We start from the raw sequence: 21,376 nt of genomic DNA on the forward strand, positions 1-21,376 counted from the left end.
TTGTACTATTGATGTCATTAATCAGCACATGTCACGATTTTCACCACAGTCACCTATTCTTTCTGCAATTGAATTTGTAAATTGCGACAGCCTCGAATAGTTGAAATTTTTTAGTACAGCATTTATTTCTATACCTCGGTGTGTGTTATGTCATTTTCTTCCTCTAAATTGTTGGTATTTACTACAACTAAGCTTGAGCTGCTTGAGTACTCTAAAGTAATTTCTATATGCCAACAGAACCAATTGTTTTTAACACTTAAACCCAGGTTCTGAGGGACACCGGGTCGCCCCATTTATATTGCTAATTGCATGGGTTAATAGCAGAGCGCGGCTTCAGTCCAGGACCTCAGATCAACCGACCCAAGCGACCAATCTCCACTGTACTAGGTATAATAGAGTTTGACTACAAATCCTGACCCGAGGCCAAACCCCTGCATTCAACATCCTGTGCAGCAGCAAGATTTGGCAACAGGGTCTGGATTACAGCCAGGGCCTATGCAGTATGCTGCCATGGTCTGTGCCAATCATCTTGCGCAGCCAACAATTTGTGTGCAAGGTCTTGGACAGGTCTTGTGCCCAACTCACCATGACAAACAAAACAAGATAAAGCATGGAGTGCTGAAACCTTTCAAATACTCTGGGTTTAATCCATCGTTCTTTTGGTCACTATTCAACCCCAGTTTGGACCCATCCATATGCAAATAAGTCTTGACCCTGCACCTCATGGGAACAGTCCAGCCCGAACTGGCAGACCAGGTCATCCCTGGACCGGAAACAAGCATCCTGGGACCGGTTTCACCATGAGGCCAATCTCCACATGTGCATTACAGGTTGGCCACTGGGCTTTGCTCCACTGTGCAGCAGCAGAGCCTGGCCTGCACAGTTATCATTTTATTTTACCGTTTTGGGGTTGAGCTTAAAACCACTTGCCCCTTACAATTTTAGGTCTACCTGGGAAAATGCTTTGTGCGTCGATGTAGCAACAGAAATGTGTGTGTTTTTTACATTATGTCAGCTGTATTGGCTCATTTGACCCTCGTCCATGTTGTCCTTGTTGTCAAGCTATGCCTCACATTTATCTTACTCCCCAACTCTTAACATCTTTTTTTTCCTCATGAGGCCAGAGCACACAAGTGCAATTTTCCAGTCGAAGCCAGACAATAAAATCACAAAGGACTGACACGGTCTAGGTGTGCAGCTCCCTTGTGGATAACAGGACACAATGCTGCCTCATTCATCAGGTTTCATTTAATTTTTTTAATATGGGTCAGTGGACCCTGGTTCATGATTTAACTGTCATGAGATATAATTTTTTTAACCCTATGGAGCATACACAGCCCAGGGGCATAATGGAGAAAAAACTATTGAAACTTTGATGCTGAGCACAATGGGCCGGGTCAATAAATGTGAGGGAGAGGTCAGATGCATAACCAAAAAGATTATATTCTGTAACTATTACATTGGACTTTCATTTGCAGGTACCTGTATATAAAGTATAATTCATACATATTAAAGGAAAACCAAATTAAACAAATCTGTGGAACTGCATAGTTCTGGAAGGAAAGCTCAGTTGAGTAATGCGATCACGTCAGTTTCTGTGTGGAATCAGAGGGCCAATTGTTTGAATCCAGGGCCATGGACTGAGGAATAGTAACATGTGTCAATAGTTTATTTATTTATTTATTTTATACATTTGTAAGGCGCGCAGCTACCCATAAAGGGTTTCCCGGCGCCGAGACACAAGACAGGATAGGTGTAATCAAATGAAAACAAGCAGGATTTATTTCTCAAACAACAAGGTCTTGATGCTTCTCCTGAACATGGAGTAATTCTCCTCCTTGCGGATGTGGGGAGGGAGTGTATTCCAGAGGGTGGGTCCCAGGTGTGAGAAGGACCTCCCACCCATTCTTGCTAGTTTAAACCTAGGTACACAGAAGGTAGCTGTAGATTGTGAACGTAGATTTCGTTTAGGAAAGTAAGGGCGGGCCAATGCTTGAAGATATTTTGGCGCCGTACCAGCTTTAATCCTGAACATATAGCTCAGGGCTTTGAACCTGATCCGGTTCTCAACCCTGAGCCAATGCAGGTCCATCAGGTGTTTGGATACGCTGGAGGATTTAGGGATTTTGCATAGTAGTCTGGCTGCTGAATTTTGTACCAGTTGCAGTCGCCTGATTACTGCCTGATTAGAACCAAGGTACAGGATGTTGCCGTAGTCAAGCCGAGAAGTTATAAGGGCGTTGACTACGGTCTTTTGGGTAGCGGAAGGCAACATCCACAGGATTTTTCTTAGCCACTTTATGATGGTGAAACAGAGGCCAGCAACCTTGTTGGCCTGTTGTCTCATGGAGAGGGCATTGCCAACAAATACCCCCAAATTGCGTACATGAGTGGCTGGTTGGGGAAGTTTTCCTGAGCTAGAAGGCCAATGTGTGGAGTTCCATAAGTCTTAAGTGGCAAGAGCTCCCTGCTCTGATGCAATGTAGTGAACGAGTAAGAGATTAGGGTAAAAAATGTATTACATAAAATATAGGATAGGCTGCCACAGTTTAAAAATGGTACTTAACACTGTATAAAATAGGCTGCACACAGTATAAGAAGGGCTACTGTAAGGACTCATTTTTTAAGTGCTTTGAGTGCTTCCAAAAGTTGCAAGCAATAATACTGTATTTAGCACAAACCTAACAGGTTTCCATTTAGGAGGCACATTCCAGAACTGACAACAGTGGTACAGTACCTTTCAATTACCTCGGTCACCATGAAGCTTTCAATGATTCTGTCAACTGAAGCATTTGGTGGCTCTCAGGCAACCTCAGATTTGCCTTTTAACTAACTGCACACATTTAAACTTTTTTTCAGGTGGCATGCACCTCGGAGAAGACTTGTTTCTTATTTAAATGTCAGTTCCTTCTCTCGCTTCAGGGTGAGGGAGACCCCTCTCCTTTCAACGTGAGGCAGATCGACGCCATCATTAACCATGCAGGAACAATTATTCTTTAGCACAAAATAAAGGAACAGACTTTTGTTTTTTTTAAACATGAAATGGCAAAGTCGAGGGGGGGCGGAGCTTGCTCGGAGACGAAATGGCCGCCTGAGCGCTGAGCTCTCCCGGGAAATTGCACAATACACCAATTATCCTGCAGCTAACGCGGCTGCTGTTCCCCTCAAAGCAGCACAGAAGCGGCGAATTAGTGAGCGATGAGGACTGACCAGACCTGGCGGCAGATGGGGGCACAGGGAGCACCGATCGGACTTCCACCCGAATCGCGGCGACTGGGCCGCGGATCCCCGGTCTAGAGTTGCGGGGACGGCCGGGCTACGTCGCTCGACATGCAGCCTGGGAGCCGAAGGAGGCGGCGGTCGGAAGTGGCAAGCCGAGCACGGCGTGGCGCCGATATTGTGAGCCTTGAGGAGTGGCCGTGCAGGGCGAGTGACCGCTGCGGGAGTGCGCCGCCCCGTCGTGTGAGGTGGTGGGAGTCGCGGCAGGAGAGCTGGTGTGAGGAGCACTGCGGGGAGCCTGAGCACGCACAATAGGAGAGAGCATGGCGGACATGGAGGCAGTTAGCTGAAAGGCGGTTAGTGGGGTGCAGCTATGCGTGCCTAGTTGCCACAGAAGCCCATACAAACACCCCGACCTGACCCTGGAGCTCCCACTGTGGATTGGGGTCTGGCTGCTACTAGAGAACTGACTACCCTGTGCGGAACAGAGGGGCAGAGATGGACATTGCCCGGCGTGGTGAAGGGATATACAAGGGAGGCACGGAGGTGTGAGAGAGGTTTGCAACCTGAGTTAACAGGGCAGTCCTACTGGCCCTGCCTGGAAGACAGATCGTGCAGCGGTGGTGCTGGGCCCTCGTTGGCACGTATAGAAAGCGCTTTCTATCGGTTTGGCTGCTTACACCCTGATTGCCTGGTGGGAACGGAGATGCCGCGCTTCCGGTGGTCTGTGCCTGGAGCCTTGGGGCAGGAGCCATCTAGTAGTACGTGAAGGGGACGCATCTGTGTGGCAAGTGCTGTCCCGCAGCGGGTCCGGCCGGAAAGCATGGGTAAGGGAGACAAGACCCAGACGAAATTGACATTTGAACAAACGCGGGCAAAATAGCAAGACCCCGCATCAGGCAGGGGCTCTAGAAGGGCATCGCACTCCCACGATGAGGAGGAGCCTGATATCCGCAGCATGCTTAGAGGCATGGAGAAGTCCTTACAGGGCAGAATCACGTTTCTAGGCGCGAAAATTGATGCCCTGACCTATCATATGGACAGGATGGGGAACGCCTGGACAAACTCGCGGAACGGCGGGACATGTCGGAGAGGCGCCTAACGGAGATGGAAGAGGTGCACACTACTTTGGATGCCGATAACAAGCAACTGGGGAAGGTCCTGAGAGTTTTACAAGATAAGACTGAAGACCTTGAAGCACGTTCTCAGCGCTGTAATCTGCATTTGGTAGGCCTGCTGGAGACGACAGCTACGGGAAATATGGAACAGTTAATGGAAAAGTTACTTGTGACTCTTCTGGGCGATCACGTCTTCTTGGCTATGTTTGTGGTGGAGAGAGCGCACAAGGCTCTGGGTCCTAGGCCTCCACCGGGCGCGGCGCCGCGACCGATCATCGTAAAATTACTTAACTATCGGGACCGGGACGCCGCCTTGAGGGTTGCCCGAGAGAAGAAGGTGCTACACTACGAGGGCTCGGAGTTAGCCGTGTATCCGGACTTTACTGCCAGAGTTCAAGAAGCACGCTGACACTTTATACCGCTCAAGCGACAGTTGCGAGACATGGGAGTGGATTATGCGATGCTGTACCCAGCGAAACTCCGAGTTAATCGACAGGGCAGATCACACATTTTTACGGACCCTTCAGCTTTGCAAAAAGCCATAAAGACCTGGGCGAAAGAGCTAGGGCCCCGCCCGGAGCAGACCAGTTTGCAGGACCCGGAGAGGTCGACGCTGGATAAACAGGACTGAACAACTATGGCTGGTAGCTATGAGAATTATGTGCATTATAGGGGGGGGGTAGGGTGGAGTGCTAGTTTTTGCGGGGGTATGTTCATATGTACAATTGCACTACTACCTTGGACACTGCTGCCGATAAGTTGATTCACGACGGGTGCAGTTGGGACCCAGGGGGACATCAGGGATTGAATTTACCACCATCGATCCTGTGAGCAAGGACGATGGGTATTTTGGCAACGTTGAGGCTGTATGGGCATGATATTAGATGAGTCATGTTTGATTTTGTCACGGGTACAGTGTTTGCATAACTGCTATATTATTCTACGTTCCGTTGCATAGTGAGTGGGGAACAGTTATGTTTTGGGTTGGGAATGACATTTGCAGGGTGCTACTCTGCATATCTGGTCACGATGTCTGGGGGGGCTGGCGCAGGGTAACTCAGTCACTTTCAGTTAGATAACGTTACCACTTGAAGAGCCACCTCTGCTCACGTGTGCCTGGCACTGATTTATTTACCTTCTACATGTTGGTTGAGGGTACGTGGGTTATGTGGGGTGGGGGGATTGGATTGGGGACACATGTTGGGGGAGGTCTGCTGTGGGTGGGGGTGGGGGGGTGTTGCAGGGGAAGTAGTGCAAGGGGGGAATGGTTTGAAGCAGGATGTTTGGTATGCAGTTATTGCAAGTTTGGCTGGCACTTTCATATTGTGGACACACAATGGGTTGCATGGTATAGCTGATGTCACGTGAATCGTCTGATTCTTCTGATTGCAAGGGCGGGTTGCGGGTAATTTCCTGGAATGTCAGGGGGTTGAATGATCATCGTAAAATGCGTAAGGTCCTGAATTATCTATACAGACATAAGGTGGACCTGGCTACTCTTCAGGAGACTCACCTCCCCAACACCAGTCCTATGCTTAAGTTGAGGACGCTAGAGGGCAACATAAATGCGGCTGGGTTTACCACACATGCAAGAGGGGGGTTGAGCTGGGCTAACCCCAGGTCGTCGATTACCCTGACTTCGCTCCGAGAGGACCAGGATGAAAGATATGTTATATCTAAATGTACTGGGCGGGTGGGATTTGTTGCTAGTAAATGTCTATGGGCCTAATTATGATTGTCCTGAGTATTTTGGTGACCTGGACAGAATTATATCTCAGTGTGGTGATACTCAGATATTGTGGGGAGGGGACTTCAATGTGATCAGAGACCCAGAGCTCGACCGCTCAGCGGGACCGCCCAGACAAACTGCTGCAGCTGCAAGGAAAATAGAGGAAATGATGGTGAGTCTGGATATGTGCGATGTGTGGCGAGCACGCAATGTGGGGAGAGGGGGCTATACGCACTACTCAGCGTTTTATGATATACACACGCAAATTGACTATTGGTTTGCATCTACCTCACTGTTTAGCCAGGTGCGGCAATGTATAGTGCTGCTGCGTACTCACTCAGACCACTCACCTTTGCTGTTAATTCTGAAACCACCCAAGAGGAGCATTCCGCCGTTCACGTGGAGATTCCCCCCATACTGCCTGCTAGACCCGTTATTCCGAGAGGAGATAGCTGAGGCCATCAACACCTTCTTCGACACCAATGTCGGATCAGTGGACAGTTTCCTGACGATTTGGGAAACTTTTAAAGTTTACATCAGGGGCATAGCTATGTCCAAGCATTCAGGTGTGCTACAGGCGATTAGGGGGAGCCTTGCGGAGATTGAGAGGAAACTGCAGAAACTGGAAAAGGACAGGGTAGATGGGAGAGGTGAGAGAGTAGAAGATTAAATAAAGGCGCTTCTGATGGAGTACCAGGAAACGGCGGACCGTGAAGTGAAACACCTGGGCAAGTACGCAACGGCGCGTGTGTACGGGGAGGGTGAGAGGCCAGGATCGGTCCTTGCTCGGCTGATGAAGGCTAGTCGTGGTAAGACGCAAGTGACAGAGATTACTTTAGGCAGTACTATGCAGATCCCTATAAAACCAGATCAGTGGGGATGGATGACCAAATTAGGGAGTATTTGGAGTATATACAACTGCCATTTCTTCCGGATGCCCATAGGGAGTTGCTGAGGCACCCAATAGAGAAGGATGAAATGATAGAGGCACTGAGCAGTATGAGAGCAGGGAGTGACCTGGGGTCGGACGGCCTGACGGTCGCCTTTTATAAGGCATTCACGGAACAGTTGCTTCCGCACCTTGCGGCTCTGCTTGATGACATGTTAGAAACAGGCACAATGCCCCCGTCGTTGAGGGAAGCAATTCTAGTCGCTATTCTGAAGCCAAGCAAGACACTGAATGACTGCAGTTTGTTTCGCCCATTGTCCCTACTTAATGTTGACATAAAATTGTTTGCGAAAATTCTGGCCACTATGGATATGTGACATCACTGGCATTGATGTCACATATCCTGGTGGCACCTGAGCAGGCTGGCTTTGTGCCAACTAGAAACCTAACGTATAATATACGGACTGTGTTGGGAACCATGCAACATGTCCGCCAGGAGAATAAAGCAGTGGCTGTATTCCTAGACATGGAAAAGGCTTTTGATTCGGTGGAATGTTTTTTTTTACGCCAAGTGTTGATAAGAATGGGACTTTCGGGGGGGGGGGGCATTCCTGCATATGCTGGGTAATCTGTATCACGAACCAACCGCTCGAGTGCGTATTGGCGATAAAATTAGCATAGCCTGCTTACAAGAAATGCACTTGGAGGATGCTGGGGATAAGCGGTTGGCTCGGAATGGATGTGTCAGCTCTATCAGGTCTCATACTCTGGGTATGCTCGGAGGGTCCAGATCTGGGTGGTTAAAGACATGCTATTTTCTCCTACATATGTTGAGGCTGATGTAGAGGGGAGGTCTGTCCTCCTACAGGGTAATTTAGGTGGCATGGAGATTTCTATGCTCAATGCATACGCCCTTAACTTGGATGACCCTTGCTTCTGTCATGTGATTCAAGACTTGGTGGCGCAAGAGGCGGACATGCCTCTGCTCTGGTCAGTGAGATTTTGATTGTGCCTAGGGAGGTTACTAAGCCTTCAATGACCAGGGCCCTTGTGGAGGTGATGAACAATCAGGGGCTTGTTGACGTTTGGAGGGTGCTTTACCCGCAGCAGAAGATGTGCACGTGCTATTCTTTGACACAACATTTACAGGGGGTTGGACAGGATAATGGTGCGAGGATCCCGGTGACAGAGGTGTCACAGTCACCCATCTAGCTAGATTTCTCTTGGACCACTCTCAGGTGTCCTGTACATTACGGTGGGGTGTCCCCGCACAGTGGAGACACATGTGGAGATTCCCAGTGGGGGTTTTGACTAACGTGATAGGGCAGGAGGCTTTGTCGTGGGTGCTGAATGACTATATGGGGACCAATTGGGTTTCTGCGGCGACCAGGGCAACAGAATGGGAGGCGATAAGGAGGTGGTGCCCGGGGCTCGTCTAGAGCTGACGTGCTGGGTGCGCCGCCTGTTGTAGGCTGATTTCTGAATCTGAAGCACATCTGGCTGATTTGTATGGTGGCGATCTGGCTGATTCAGGGGTAAAGGAAGAGGAGGCTGATGTGCAGCGGCGTATAGCAGATGGATGGGAAAGACTGGCTGCGGCAATACAAGCAGCGGCTGCACATCGAGGAGGATAAACTGGTAAGGTTCCTGGCCTTGATCCTGCATAGGAAGGTTGTGTGTATTCTTCTTTTTTCTTTTTTAGCAGTTTTTCCTCTGGAACACTGCCCACTCCCCAAAACTATGTTTACATTGACAAAGGAGAAGGGGAGCAAGTGAACCTCTTCCACTTTGCACATGGCTTGCCATCTTCTTTGAGGAGTCAGTAACTGTTGGACCTGGCCATCTTGGAAAGGTATCCACTAAACATTTTGCCTTTTGCCCTGCTCTTTTTGCTTAAATCATTTTTCGAAGCCTTAGGACACTTTACCAGTACTAAGGCCTTGTGCTCATTCCCCTAAGCATGGTTTGATTGGCATATGATTAATTGGAATATTCAATTTACTTATAAGTCCCTTGTAGAGTGGTATACCATGTGTTCTGAGCATGTAAATTACATGCTACGAGTGGGCAGGCAGCACTTAGTGTGCCACCCACTTAAGTAGCCCTCCATAACAAGGCCAAACCTGCAATTGCAGCCTTAATAGAGTGTCACACTGCCATGTCAACTTGGCATTTAAACCCCCTTGCCAAGTCTTAAACACTCCTTTTATTACAAATAAGTCACTCCTTGGGTAGGCCCTAGGTAGTTCACAGGGCAGGGTCTTGCGTAATAAAAGTTGAACATGTACTTTTAAGTTTTACATGTCCTGGTAGTAAATATCTCCCAAATTAGTTTTTCACTACTGTGAGGCTTACCCCTCCCACAGGATAACATTGGGGATTTCTTAAAACATCTAATAAGCTGTAATTTCTAATTGGGAGCCAGTACATGTGTCATGGCTGATACCTATGAAATTGTACCAAACACACTTTAATGGTAAAGTCAGATTTGTCATTAACATTTTGGAAATGGCACTTTTAGAAACTTGGTATTTGTCTGTCCTTAGCACTTTGTGCTTTCAGCCTGTCATGGATCACATGACTAAGTGCAGCAGACAGACTTTGTGAATTCCTGAAAGTCACACAACAGAGGGATTCGATGGGCCTCAATGAGCCATCTGCTGGCAGGATATGAGGTGGAGCTCAGCACAGCTCCCTTATAACTGATTAGCCTGTTCTTTGCCTTCACACTAAGGGCCTAAAGACCATGTATTGTCACTGTAGCCAGGGCAGGGGAGTCCAGAAATGACAAGCATTTCAAAGAACCTTGCCATAAATGTCTCCCACCTTCCACAAGAAGGGCACCAGGGTGTAAAAATAAGACCTTCAGACTGCCTCATCAGTTTACTACTGGACCTGCGGAAGGACTCTTAGAGGACTTTCTGCTGCTTTGACATGCTGTGCACTCTGCCAGACTGATGCTGTACCTGGAAGGACTGCTTTGCTGCCTGGATTCTGCCTTGAACCCTCAAAAGCCAGCCCTGCTGCTGAGACCTGTATGTTCACCTTCAACCTGGACTCCAAGGGCTAGTTTGCTGGCCTCTTATTCAGAGCCACAAGGACATAAACGGCTCTCACCATCTTGAGCTTGCACCTGGAACCAACCTGAGCGAGTCCTGAACCCCTAAGAAGTGCCCAACCACTCCTGGACCCTTGGTTGTGGTGCTGAAGGTGCCCAGATGGGCAATTTCCAAAATTGAGAAACAATTTCACCAAAACGTGCTCTGAGAACCAGGAGGAGGCCGGGACCAACATACTCTCCTATCCGCCCGAGGTGCATCACCGGTCAAATTGACTTTGCTGAGTCTCCAGGTACATTCTTCTCCGCAGGAGCAAATCCGTTTCACCAAAGGGGTATCCGAACTCATGGAACTGTCTTAGGCTAAAGCACTCTGCTTCGTCCTGCTGGAATTTTTCAACTTTTATTTCGGCAACTAAGGCAGAATGTAGAAATCTTCACCACAGCTTCAAACCAACGCCATCTGATGAAGAAGCTCCTCTGACACTTCCTGCAGCCTTGCCCCACTCAACTTTACCTTCTCAGACATTTCTCATGATGAATTTTTTTACGTTTAAAGGCAAGGGCTGACTGGGCCCTATCCACTTCGAGTACCTGAGCCATGCTCTATCACGGTCGGCCTTAAATCTCGACTTTGTCCGTGTCTTCCCCGGTTGGCACTTTGATCTTTTAGGGTCTAGATTTCTCTTAAAACTTAAAAAATTCATAACTTTGGTTACAATGAATGGAATTTTTGGTGTCTAATAATAAATTAAACGTTACTCTATTTTACAAAATTATTTTGGGATTTTTTGTGTGTTTTATTTGCACTTTATTACTGTTGTGTGCTGCAGACATATTTTACACATTGCCTCTAAGTTAAACCTGACTACCTGTTGTCCCAATCTACCCACGGTTAAGCACACGTCAACTTAGTGACTTTTGTGGTTCACAATGCAAACTTTTGCTTGACCAATGGCTCACACCCCAGTCATTCAACAACCTAATTTCTCACAGTAACCTACTAATGGTTTAGAAACTAAATTAGGGTCTCAAATTATTGATACATAGCAGTTTCAAAAGAAATACTGTAAACTAGCCCCTTCCAAAGTGCGATTTGGAATGCATTTAGAAAGCCATTTCGTGATTCTGTAAGAATTTACTAAATTTCAGAATGGCTTAATACATACTGAAAAGCCATTTAGCCATTGTAAAACTTGTGATTTAGGGAGTCACAGGGTTTGCGACTGCTAAATGGCTTCGCGTTTCTGGCCCCATGTTCTTTGAGTGCCTGAAACACATACATTGTTAACATAATACAATTATTAGTTAATGCTACCTTTTAGAATCCATTCTCCTAACACTTAAGCTTAATATTTACCATTAAATCAACCATACAAGTATGCATTACTTGGCTGTAGACAACAAGCAAAACATGTTCAAGGGCTAAGGGATCCAACTCTGGCAATTGCAATATTTAAGTACTAAAATGCAGGTTCTACAGAATGTACACTATATCAAGAATGGATTCAATTGAAAAGTAGTATATTTGTACTAACAGATTAATTCCTAAATGTGGGAGCAGATTTACTACAATTTGTAACTCACAGAAATTCCCAAAAACACGCAACGAAAGCTGCGCGAGGTGCAGGTGGTAAAGGGCTTGGATCGTTGTTTGGGCATGCTGACAGAGATCCATTATTTGTGGGCACTCCCGTGAGTGAAATTTATAGATGTAGACATTTTTGATGAAGCTCTCCATCCTCATAAAAGGGCTCACGCCTGTCAGGAGCCCATTTGTGAATTCCTGGCAGGGATATAAAAGGCGAATTTGGTTGTGTAGATGAGTTTATGAGCCCATTTACCTTTGTGAACTGGGCCTATTATGTTTCAACTGCTGTTATCACAGATGCACTGTTGTTAAAGATGCACACGTTAAAATGATTAGTGATAATTAAAAAAAAGTGATGTACTTCATAGAAAGCATAGATATATGCAATTATCAATCACACTCACAGGTCAGATGATAATGTCCAATAACAGGACAGTCCATGATCACGTCAGTTAAGCATGGATGTGGATGAAATTAAAAATAAGCAAATGCACTTAATTTTGGATGACAATGACAACAATCATAATTATGAAGGTGTGTGTGTAAAAGGAATTTCTACTGGATCAGGGATCCTAAAAATCAAGAGTGCGTAATGTCAGACATAAATTTGAAGTGAGAAGGCTATTTGCAACATCTTAGCCATAAATTAAGAATATAATCCAATTTACAAAATATGTCCATGGCTTTTTCTTGAGAAAGTCTTACAAAATGAAAGGAGGGCGGAAAATATTGGAACAGACAAGAAGCAGGATATGATATTGGGCCCTAGATAAATGGGTAATCATGATTTAGTATGTCTAATTATTTGCATAATGGTATTTGGTTTTACAAATTTTGGTGTCGAACCTGGAACTGGCAGAGATATAGGAAGGAAGCAGTAAACTTTTCTATACACAATGTATCGGCATGTTAACCTTTAAGTAATACATGGCTGATACATTTACAGAGATGCTGAAATAGCCATTAAACCTGTAACATGTTAGCATTACTCAGGACAACTGTAGTTCTGAATATTCAGTCATCTACAGTTTTATTTATATGGCTTTTCAGTGCAAGAAGAGGCGAGGGGGTATAATGATGAGATAACTTACACACCATAAAGTGTTATGATAGATATAAGAATTTAACAATGCAGTGCAAAAAACACAAATTCCTTTATTATACATAAACAAAATTCCTGTATTTACATTGGTTATCATATTATATGTAAAGAGGGGAACTTTGGGGCTATTGTGTTGGGAAGGTTGTGAATAAACAAACCCAACATTATAAAGGGAAACATGAATGTGTCTTCTTGTTTTAGTAATTATGTGTATTTAGTAGCCAACATAAATGTATACAGCTACAAACATCAGTTGAAATGAATGGCATCAGATGAACTAACTGTCTAGAGACAGGAATGAAAAGACCAAATGATGTAATTCAGGCACAATCCACAGAGATGATGTAGGGTTCAATTCATACATAGTTTGGACAAGCTCTAAGCCTCCTCTTCGATACACAATACGTTCAAAATATACCACCAAATTGAAACATCACATGGCATCAGTTGTGTTATACAAACAAACAAAAAGCTGGTTCTGTTTGAAAGGACTTCAACCATAAATCACAATCTGTATCACATTATTGTAATCATTGACATGTTGCTCCTTGTAGTGTAGCCTTTTGGACAGGTCACTGGCACCGTGCACAAAAAAGGCAAATGGTCAATGTATCTGCATGTTCGTTAGAGGAAAACAAAGACATTGAAGGATGTACTTCTTTTTTCAGGGTTTTTTAAATATATGAACAAAAACCACCAACCAAAATGCTTTTATAGAAATATGCTATACATAAATAGCAGCTAGAATCACCATATTTTTTCATTCAAAGCATTTCTTTGAGGAAAAACAATTTAAAATCATGTTTTTCAGGAGTGAGAACTGATGTAAATAAACATCATTTTAGGTTTTAGAAATGTTGGCATGAACTATACATTTAATTAGTGGATGTTTCCAGTAATACACATCAAATGATACTTGAGTAATTAAAAATGTTTTCACTGTTTCATTTTTTATCTTGTCAAAATATTTTAGAGTTGCAAGAAATGTGGCCATTTGAGATAACTCAAAAAAATAACATTCAGAAATGCTGTATCTTAAGGAAAAAGATCCAAAGCTTTCCATTTCTAAAACACTGTCAGAGAATAAAACTGTAATAACTGAAGTAGGACAGGCTGACAAGTTCAACAAATTCACTGAATACAACTTGCAGGACCCTTATAGAGTTCAAGCAATTACAGAGTAATACAATCTCTAAATCACAACAATCCCTCTTTGATTGAAGCAATAAAATATTTCTGGGGGTCTCTCAAATTTCAATAACAGAGTGAAATGTCCCTAACAGAAGAATAAAAAAATGTACAAATCTCACGTAATATTATGAGAAATTTAATACAGAAACTCAATCACGAAGATGGTAATACTACTGTACTCAGATTGATTTTTACCTATTATCAATCCATGGGGCATCAAACACATAAGTTACTCCTGGCAAATGCTAATTACTACATTTTAGTCTTGTGCAAAGCACAGACCATCTTCATAATTGGATGAAAGTGACATTGCCACTGAAGTATGGGATGAACACCAGCCCAAACAAAATAATCAATTTTTGTTTATAGATATAGCATAATGTAGTGCTTACCAGCATTGGGACACTCCGGAAATGAACAATGAATACTTTTTGATGATATGTTCTGAATTAAAGCAGACATCCAGTGAATGATGTCACAAAATATAGCAAAACCCCATCTGACATCAAACAAACAGACATTCTAAAATGTCTTCGGTTTGAGATTGTTAGAGATGCAGTACTCGGCAAAGAGAACAGTTTTGTTCTACAATGCACAGTCCTTTTAAAGGAGATCTCATGCATTACTCAACTGGTTTTACAACACACAGTATATACTTGCAAAAAGATTTCAACCAATTTCTTAGGAAAGAAGTTAAACTATTTGAAGGAACATGATCATCATTATTTAATTAAGAGTAAGTTTGTGTACATTATATAAAAAGATGTGCAAACCTGAGAGATTACCTGAATCTGAGTTCTGCTTCCTGCTGTTATATTAGAAATAGTCCAGCAGGCTTCTTTTCGAATTGATTCCTTTGGGCTGCTTAGCAGGTGCAGCAGACAAGGCAGTACAGAGCAATTTAGAACGACCTACAGTAAATCAAAACAAGAAACATAATTCACTCTTATAAGTGAAAAAAGAATTTCCTTCTTGAAAACATGAACTTAATTTTACCTGTATGAATATGGACATAGCAACAATTAGGTCTCATGGAATTTTTACTAATTTTTAAATCCCCATGAGAGAAGAATCTTGCAGCATATTAATTATATATTTTAAATGATTCTTATAATAATGATTCTGAGCCATACATTGGCCTTTGTTGTTATGGGGGAAGTACACAGCCCTTAAATAATGATGCTTGTAGAGAGGTATACCATGCTGATTTTCAATGAGTTTCTATTAGGAAGTAGACAAACATCTGCCTATTAATTTTCATCATTGACCTTATCAGGCTCTGAATCATTGTTAACATCCCAGGGAAATGTATTCTCCAAGCAAAACATAAGATAAAATTGTGCATTTGGGATGTGTTGGCTTTTGGGCATCCCAGTCAAGTGATCAGTTACATTTCAAAGGTTTGTAATAGGGTGTTCCTTATTTGTTGCTCAATATTCACAAAAGAGCAATTAAAACATTTAAATGAAATCAACAAAGTAGTGCACCACGAGTGGAGATGAGTTTACAGAGTGCTGGAGAAAGGGGCATGGCCTCGAAAGACCTCTTAGCAATCCTCCTGTGGGGGACTAACTGGAGGGGGAGTTGGCCTTTAAAGACGTCCTTGGGAGGCCAAGTACCCCTCCTGTTACTTCTAGTAAGTCCCACACAGCAGGATTTCTGAGAGGTTTTCAGACGCCATGCCCCCTTTCTCCACCAATGTGCAAACGTGGCTCCTGGCCCACTACTGGAAGGGGGATGAAGTTCCCTTGGCTCCAGACGCGTTTCCGCAGCTTCAAACCGGCTGCTCTAGTCCTTAAGCCACATCCTCTCTTTATTTGGTTGTTTACATGCACCTAAGCATCGGGAGCAGAAGATGCAAAAAAAACCTTTACAGGCAGCTCTATGACCCCAAGGACATCATCAAAACACAAGGCCTGCTTCAAGCAAGTACCATGCTCTCACTTTGCTCCCTTGCTCACAATAAACCAGGCTCCTGGAGCAGCGCTGAGCATTGGGGGATGATCACACCTTTTACTGCTTTTAATACAACTCCCTTTCATACATTATACAGATGGCAGTTGCTCTAGTGAAATGACAGGGACTCCGACCCTGCGCTGCTGCTCAATGATTCATAATCTGGTGGTGCCATGGTACATGGGCTGTGATACTCTATGCAGTGATACTCTATACATTGAGTTATACTTATTACTATCTATTGCTCGCCCACTCGTGTTGTCCTAGTTTTCAAAGAAGACCAGAGAACATGTGAAGCACTGTTAAATGTTTATTGTTCCATCGGCCTCTTCCCATCCGTTTAAAGGTGAGAAGGTAGCAGTTTCTTATCAACTCAGCTGCTGTGAAAGGGTCATCCCTGCTATATGTGACTTGTTGAAATGTTTGCGGCTGAGACCGCTTCTCTTTTTAAATTTTAATACTCTGGTTAGATAGGTCACACAGGCAAAAATATATTGGCTTTGCCAACGCTTGTCCCCCCCACCACCCAATTTGCTGTAAATTCGCTGATGTATGTCTCAGCAAAATAGGAAATAATATGCTTTTGACACCCGGTGCGGTCCCTGTGGGACCCCACCACCGGGCATAGGGGGTTAGGGTATTCCTAACCTGCCCCTTATGTGTTTTTTCACCTTTTTTCTTTTTCTTGGGACTTGGCTGAGTCCGAGTCTCAAGATGGCTGCCAACACTTCCTGGTTGAAGTGCTGGCAGCCAATCAGATCTCAACATGAGATCTGTGGGCTCCATGGAGGATTCGCATCCCTAGATATCTATAAACTACTGAACAGATGTACACCAAATCACAAAAAGGGCTCTTTTTGAACCAAGAGCTAGCTTTCTGCCAAATTTGGAGTAATTCCGTTCAGCGGTTTGGGCTGTAGTTGTGTCTAATACTCTCTATGGGAAATGCATACTTTTTGACACCCATTCCCACACATTTTTCTTGATGGATCGCCCTGTAACTTTCCATGCCGAACTAGACAAGGTAGGTCAGATTTTTGGCAACATTTTGTGACAATTCGACAAACAGCCAAAGTTATCAGCAAACAAAAGAATGCTTCTTCTATATAAACTATGTCCTAACTAGAACTACCTACTGGCGACCACCAGTAGATAATATAATATATATATATATACTTTCTAAGTCATTATCAAAAAGTGCAGAAGCCTACAAAAAAGTGCATTGCCTATGGGAGATCATGAGCCCACTTTTAGACAAAGCAACATAGCCTCTTAAACCCTCACAATTTTTACACATTGTATTTGGATTTAATAGAGACATTTATAATAGACTGTATATTTTAAAAGGATAGGTTATAAACATCTCTTCCTGGTTGTGTCATGGCGATTATACAAAAAACAAGGATTGGCATACCCAATAGGCCTAGCTTGCACTTTCATTTGTAAACCAAAGCTATTGGCTTTGCCAAAGTTTCAATGGGCCCGGTGACAGGAGCATGGGAGCTACTAGGCATAAAGAATCTTATCAGATGCTTGTGGCTAATTGCAATTTTCTTTTTTTACCGTAAAGTGAACCAGTGAATCATTAAGTTAAAAAATAAACAGGGTTTCTTATACAATGCGTGTAAGAGACAAATAACTCACAGCCTGATTTGGATCTTGGCAGACGGGTTACTCCGTCACAATGGTGACGGATATCCCATCCGCTGAAATTTAAATCCCATTTCATAACGTTGATGGATATCCCATCCGCCGAAATATAAATCCCATAGGATATAATGGGATTTATATATCAGCGGACGAGTGATCCGTCACCTTTGTGATGGAGTAACTTGACCGTCAAGATCTAAATCAGGCCGTCAGTGTTCAAAACCGGATTCCTGAGTGTATTGTTTTGTGTAAAAAGGTCCCTCCTGCATTACAGTGGTACCAAAAGGGGGAAGAATGATGCACCGAAAGGCCAATAACACACAGACAAAAATGAAAACTCCTCTGGCCCGATCTAAGTTTATACAACTATTATTATGCAAATCAGGCAACATTTCCGGGTGTTATGACAAGTAAAGATTATAATATTTGGACTTGCTCTCAAACCATTATATGTGGATAAAGTTTATGTACAACTGTAGCTTGGTTGTATACACTGTTTGGCCATGTTTGAATAGTTTTACCTTGTACTGGGTGGGAGTTTAGGTCCTTCTGTCTCCAATTATTTCTTAATATAAAAACATCAATAAGGGAAGTAAAAAAATAAAACATTTACCATAATTACCAAATTTACATTATCTTCCTCAGAAAATCTAGATCTCAGCCACAGCTTTGCACTGGAAGTGGGAGATGTACCCTACTGGACTTCCCCTTATCTCCCAATTGTGCACTTCTCAGTGTAGCTGGGAATTCAACATCATCTCTTTTTTCAAGATGTTCATAACATTTTCTTTGGTTAACTGTATGGGTGGAGACGTGCCTATGGGCATGATCGGACAGGCTCCACGGATGTGAATATTAGAAACCTTGCCTATATCATTTTTCAGGCTAGAATAGTTAATATGGGAGAATGTGGGATGGTGATGTAACCATGTATAGTAGAGACAATAGAATATTGCAAGAGGAGACTGAGCGCCAGGTCTGTTATGGGAGGGCCAAGTCTATCCGTAATTGTATTCATGAGTCCATTGATTCCATCCCCCCACTATCATTAGGCCTACGGGGACCTCCAGAAGGACAGACCTGATTAATTATAGAAAGAAAACTCAATCAATCAATCAATCAACCAGTATTTGTATAGCGGGCGAATCACCCCAAGGGGTATCCAGGCACTGCGTGGGGTAAGGCTACCTGAACAGACAGGTCTAGAGTCCACTCCTGAATTCGGCGAAGGAGGTAGAGGTCCGAGGAGTGGAGTTGGGGAGTTCGTTCGAGGCCTTGGCAGTGAAGTGGGAGAAGGAGCATCCTCCAGCTCAAGTACGATGGATACGGGGACAGTGGCGAGGGACAGTGAGGCAGACTGCAGGTATCTGGTGGGCTGGTGGACGGTCAGGCGGTTGTTCAGGTATTCTGGTCCGGTGTTGTGGAGGGCTTTGTAGGCAAGCGTAAGCAGTTTGAAGTGGCATCTCTTCTTGAAGGAGAGCCACTGCAGGCTACGGAGGTGAGGGTGATGTGGGATTGTCTGTGTAGGTCCAAGATGATTTTTGCTGCTGCATTCTGTATTGTTTGGAGGTGCTTAAGGAGGAGAGTGGATGTTCCAGCATAGAAGGCGTTCCCATAGTCAAGCCGACTGGTGAGGAGGGCTTGTGGGACAGTACATCTGGTGTTAGCTGGGATCCATCTGAAGGCTTTACGGAGCATTCTAAGGGTGCTGAAGCAAGTGGAGGCAACAAAGTTGCTCTGTCGTCTCATGGAGAGCTCGCTGTGGAGGATGCTACAGAGGTTGCAGGCGTGGGTGCTGGTCCGAGGGTGGAGGGCCACCAGGAGTCGTCCCAAGGTGGGAGGAGTGTCTGCCGAAGAAGAGAACTTCGGTTTTGTCGGTGTTGAGTTTGAGGCAGTTGGCTCTCATCCAGGCAGCGACGTCGAAAATGGCATTCTGGAAGTTCGCTCTAGTAGTGTCCGTGTCTTCGGTGAGGGAATGAGTTGGGTGTCGTCTGTGTAGGAAATTATGTTGAGGCCGTAGCTGTGAGCAATGGGTCTCAGCGGAGTCATGTAGACGTTGAACAGTTTGGGGCTGAGTGAGGAGTGCTGGGGTACGCCGCCGACGATACTCTGGGGGTCAGAGATGTAAGGCGACTACAGTGGGGAATATACATTTCTTTATCCAATATATATTATATCAACAAATAGCTACCATGTTTGTGTCACTTGGAGTTGAAATTAGAGTCTAAAACAGTTTGTTACACACACACACCAAAACTCACTTAAGGTGGGATTGTATATCGAGGTGTAGACATATCAACATAGGAACGTCTAACTATTTCCTAGCATGCGGATCTTCTGAAGCAGCAGGACATCTGATTCATAATGTTTAGCTGTATTCATTGCTCTCTAGTGGGCCACTGACATGGTAATGCATGTTGTTAACCTGTGGTACACTTTCAGGCTTTAAATCCAGGAAGAGTGAGATTGAGGAGAGCTGTAAAAGTGCTGCCAAATAAAGTATGTAAATCTAAGCATCCAGAAAAAAGCAACATCCCTGCATCTCAACAAATACTTCTGAGTGAAGGTGTTGGTGGAAAACAGCTTTTTACATTTTCTCTACTCTGTACTAACATTAACTCCTTCAAACAATTCAACAAGTAAACAAAATACTTCAATATGAATTATACATACACCTCGCACCACTGTTTACCGTGAAATAGGATATTTTCTTTATGTTGCATTTCCTCAGGGTAATAATGACAAGTCTACGTCAACTTTGCTGATCTTTGCTTTTAGGGCAGATTTTGATGATTCAATTGTTCGAAAGATGGTTTCTGAGGAGCTAGTTGCTCCCATCAGTGGGACCGATTGTGTAGTCAGTATGGATGGCGATCCGTTAAGATGGCAAAGACGAACTTTGTGTGTACTAGTCCAATTTTCCTTGATTGGGAATGTGTTCCATTTTATACTTTCCCATAGTAGGTTTAAAGCATCAACCTCACTAGGAATCAAGAGGTGTGTGGATTTACCAAGTGGCAGGTGCTGCTCTTGCTTATAGTGGAGCCAGTACCGATCTGATGGGCACCATTGGTGCTTATAGGGGTTGCTGGGTCTTGGAGCCGATGATATCTAGTGGGACAGCATAGTCTGTAGGTAACACCTGATGTTTTCAGTTGTCACTCATTCCTCATTAACCATCCACCAACACCTGCGACCTGATGAGATCACTAGCTCCACTTTGTGAGTGGCGACGCCAGGACACAATGTGGAGGCTATGAGAGTCAGGGCCACACACAAATGCTGCCTGGGGAAATGTCTGTTTATTAAGTTGTGATCATCGGAGAGGATGCCCATCCCTGAACTCTCAATTAGACCAAGTCAGGTCAGTATGGAGTTGCCGTCAAGCTGCCACCCGCAAATTACATATAGATGGCTGAAGGGTTTATTACGATGTGCATAATCTAGGATACCAAAATGGTCACGCCTACTCCCCATATCTAGTGCTTGTTCTCTGCCATGCTATGAGCCAGGACAATTGCTCCACAGATATTGCAATGATTCCCCTCAACCCATGGTGCTAACTCGTCTCACAGTATGTGGATGTTTGTTAAAGATAGAAAGGTGGGGAGTCATTGGACCTCTGCAGAGTCATTATCCTCGCCCATTTCCCCGCTGTCTTTTAATTTCCAGGAGAAGGTAACTTGAGCAGCCAGATAGCACCCACCACTGTCCCACAGTCTCTTAGATCTGCTCTTCAGCAGCGTCACTTTCAAATCTGGTGCCAGTGATTGAGTTGTTTTCTGGCAGTCACTCATTGCTTTCAGGAGGAGGGGGAGCATCAACACCAGACTCCCTCCTACTACATCGCTCAAAGAAGTGGTCTACCTCAGC

The 21,376-nt window shown here is 44.3% G+C and overlaps 1 protein-coding gene across 4 annotated transcripts in view; it reads right to left on the reverse strand.

The window, feature by feature from the left end:
* Positions 1–21,376, reverse strand: part of LOC147707956 (importin subunit alpha-6) — a 395,564-nt gene that overhangs the window by 136,137 nt on the left and 238,051 nt on the right. For all 4 annotated transcript variants that reach the window (XM_086926751.1, XM_086926753.1, XM_086926754.1 and 1 more), the window contains exon 11: positions 14,683–14,808. In XM_086926751.1, coding sequence (XP_086782877.1) covers positions 14,683–14,808 — 126 coding nt within the window. The remainder of the gene's footprint in view (positions 1–14,682; positions 14,809–21,376) is intronic.

The sequence above is a fragment of the Lissotriton vulgaris genome, chromosome 6, assembly GCF_964263255.1.
Source record: "Lissotriton vulgaris chromosome 6, aLisVul1.2, whole genome shotgun sequence".
NCBI lineage: Eukaryota > Metazoa > Chordata > Amphibia > Caudata > Salamandridae > Lissotriton > Lissotriton vulgaris.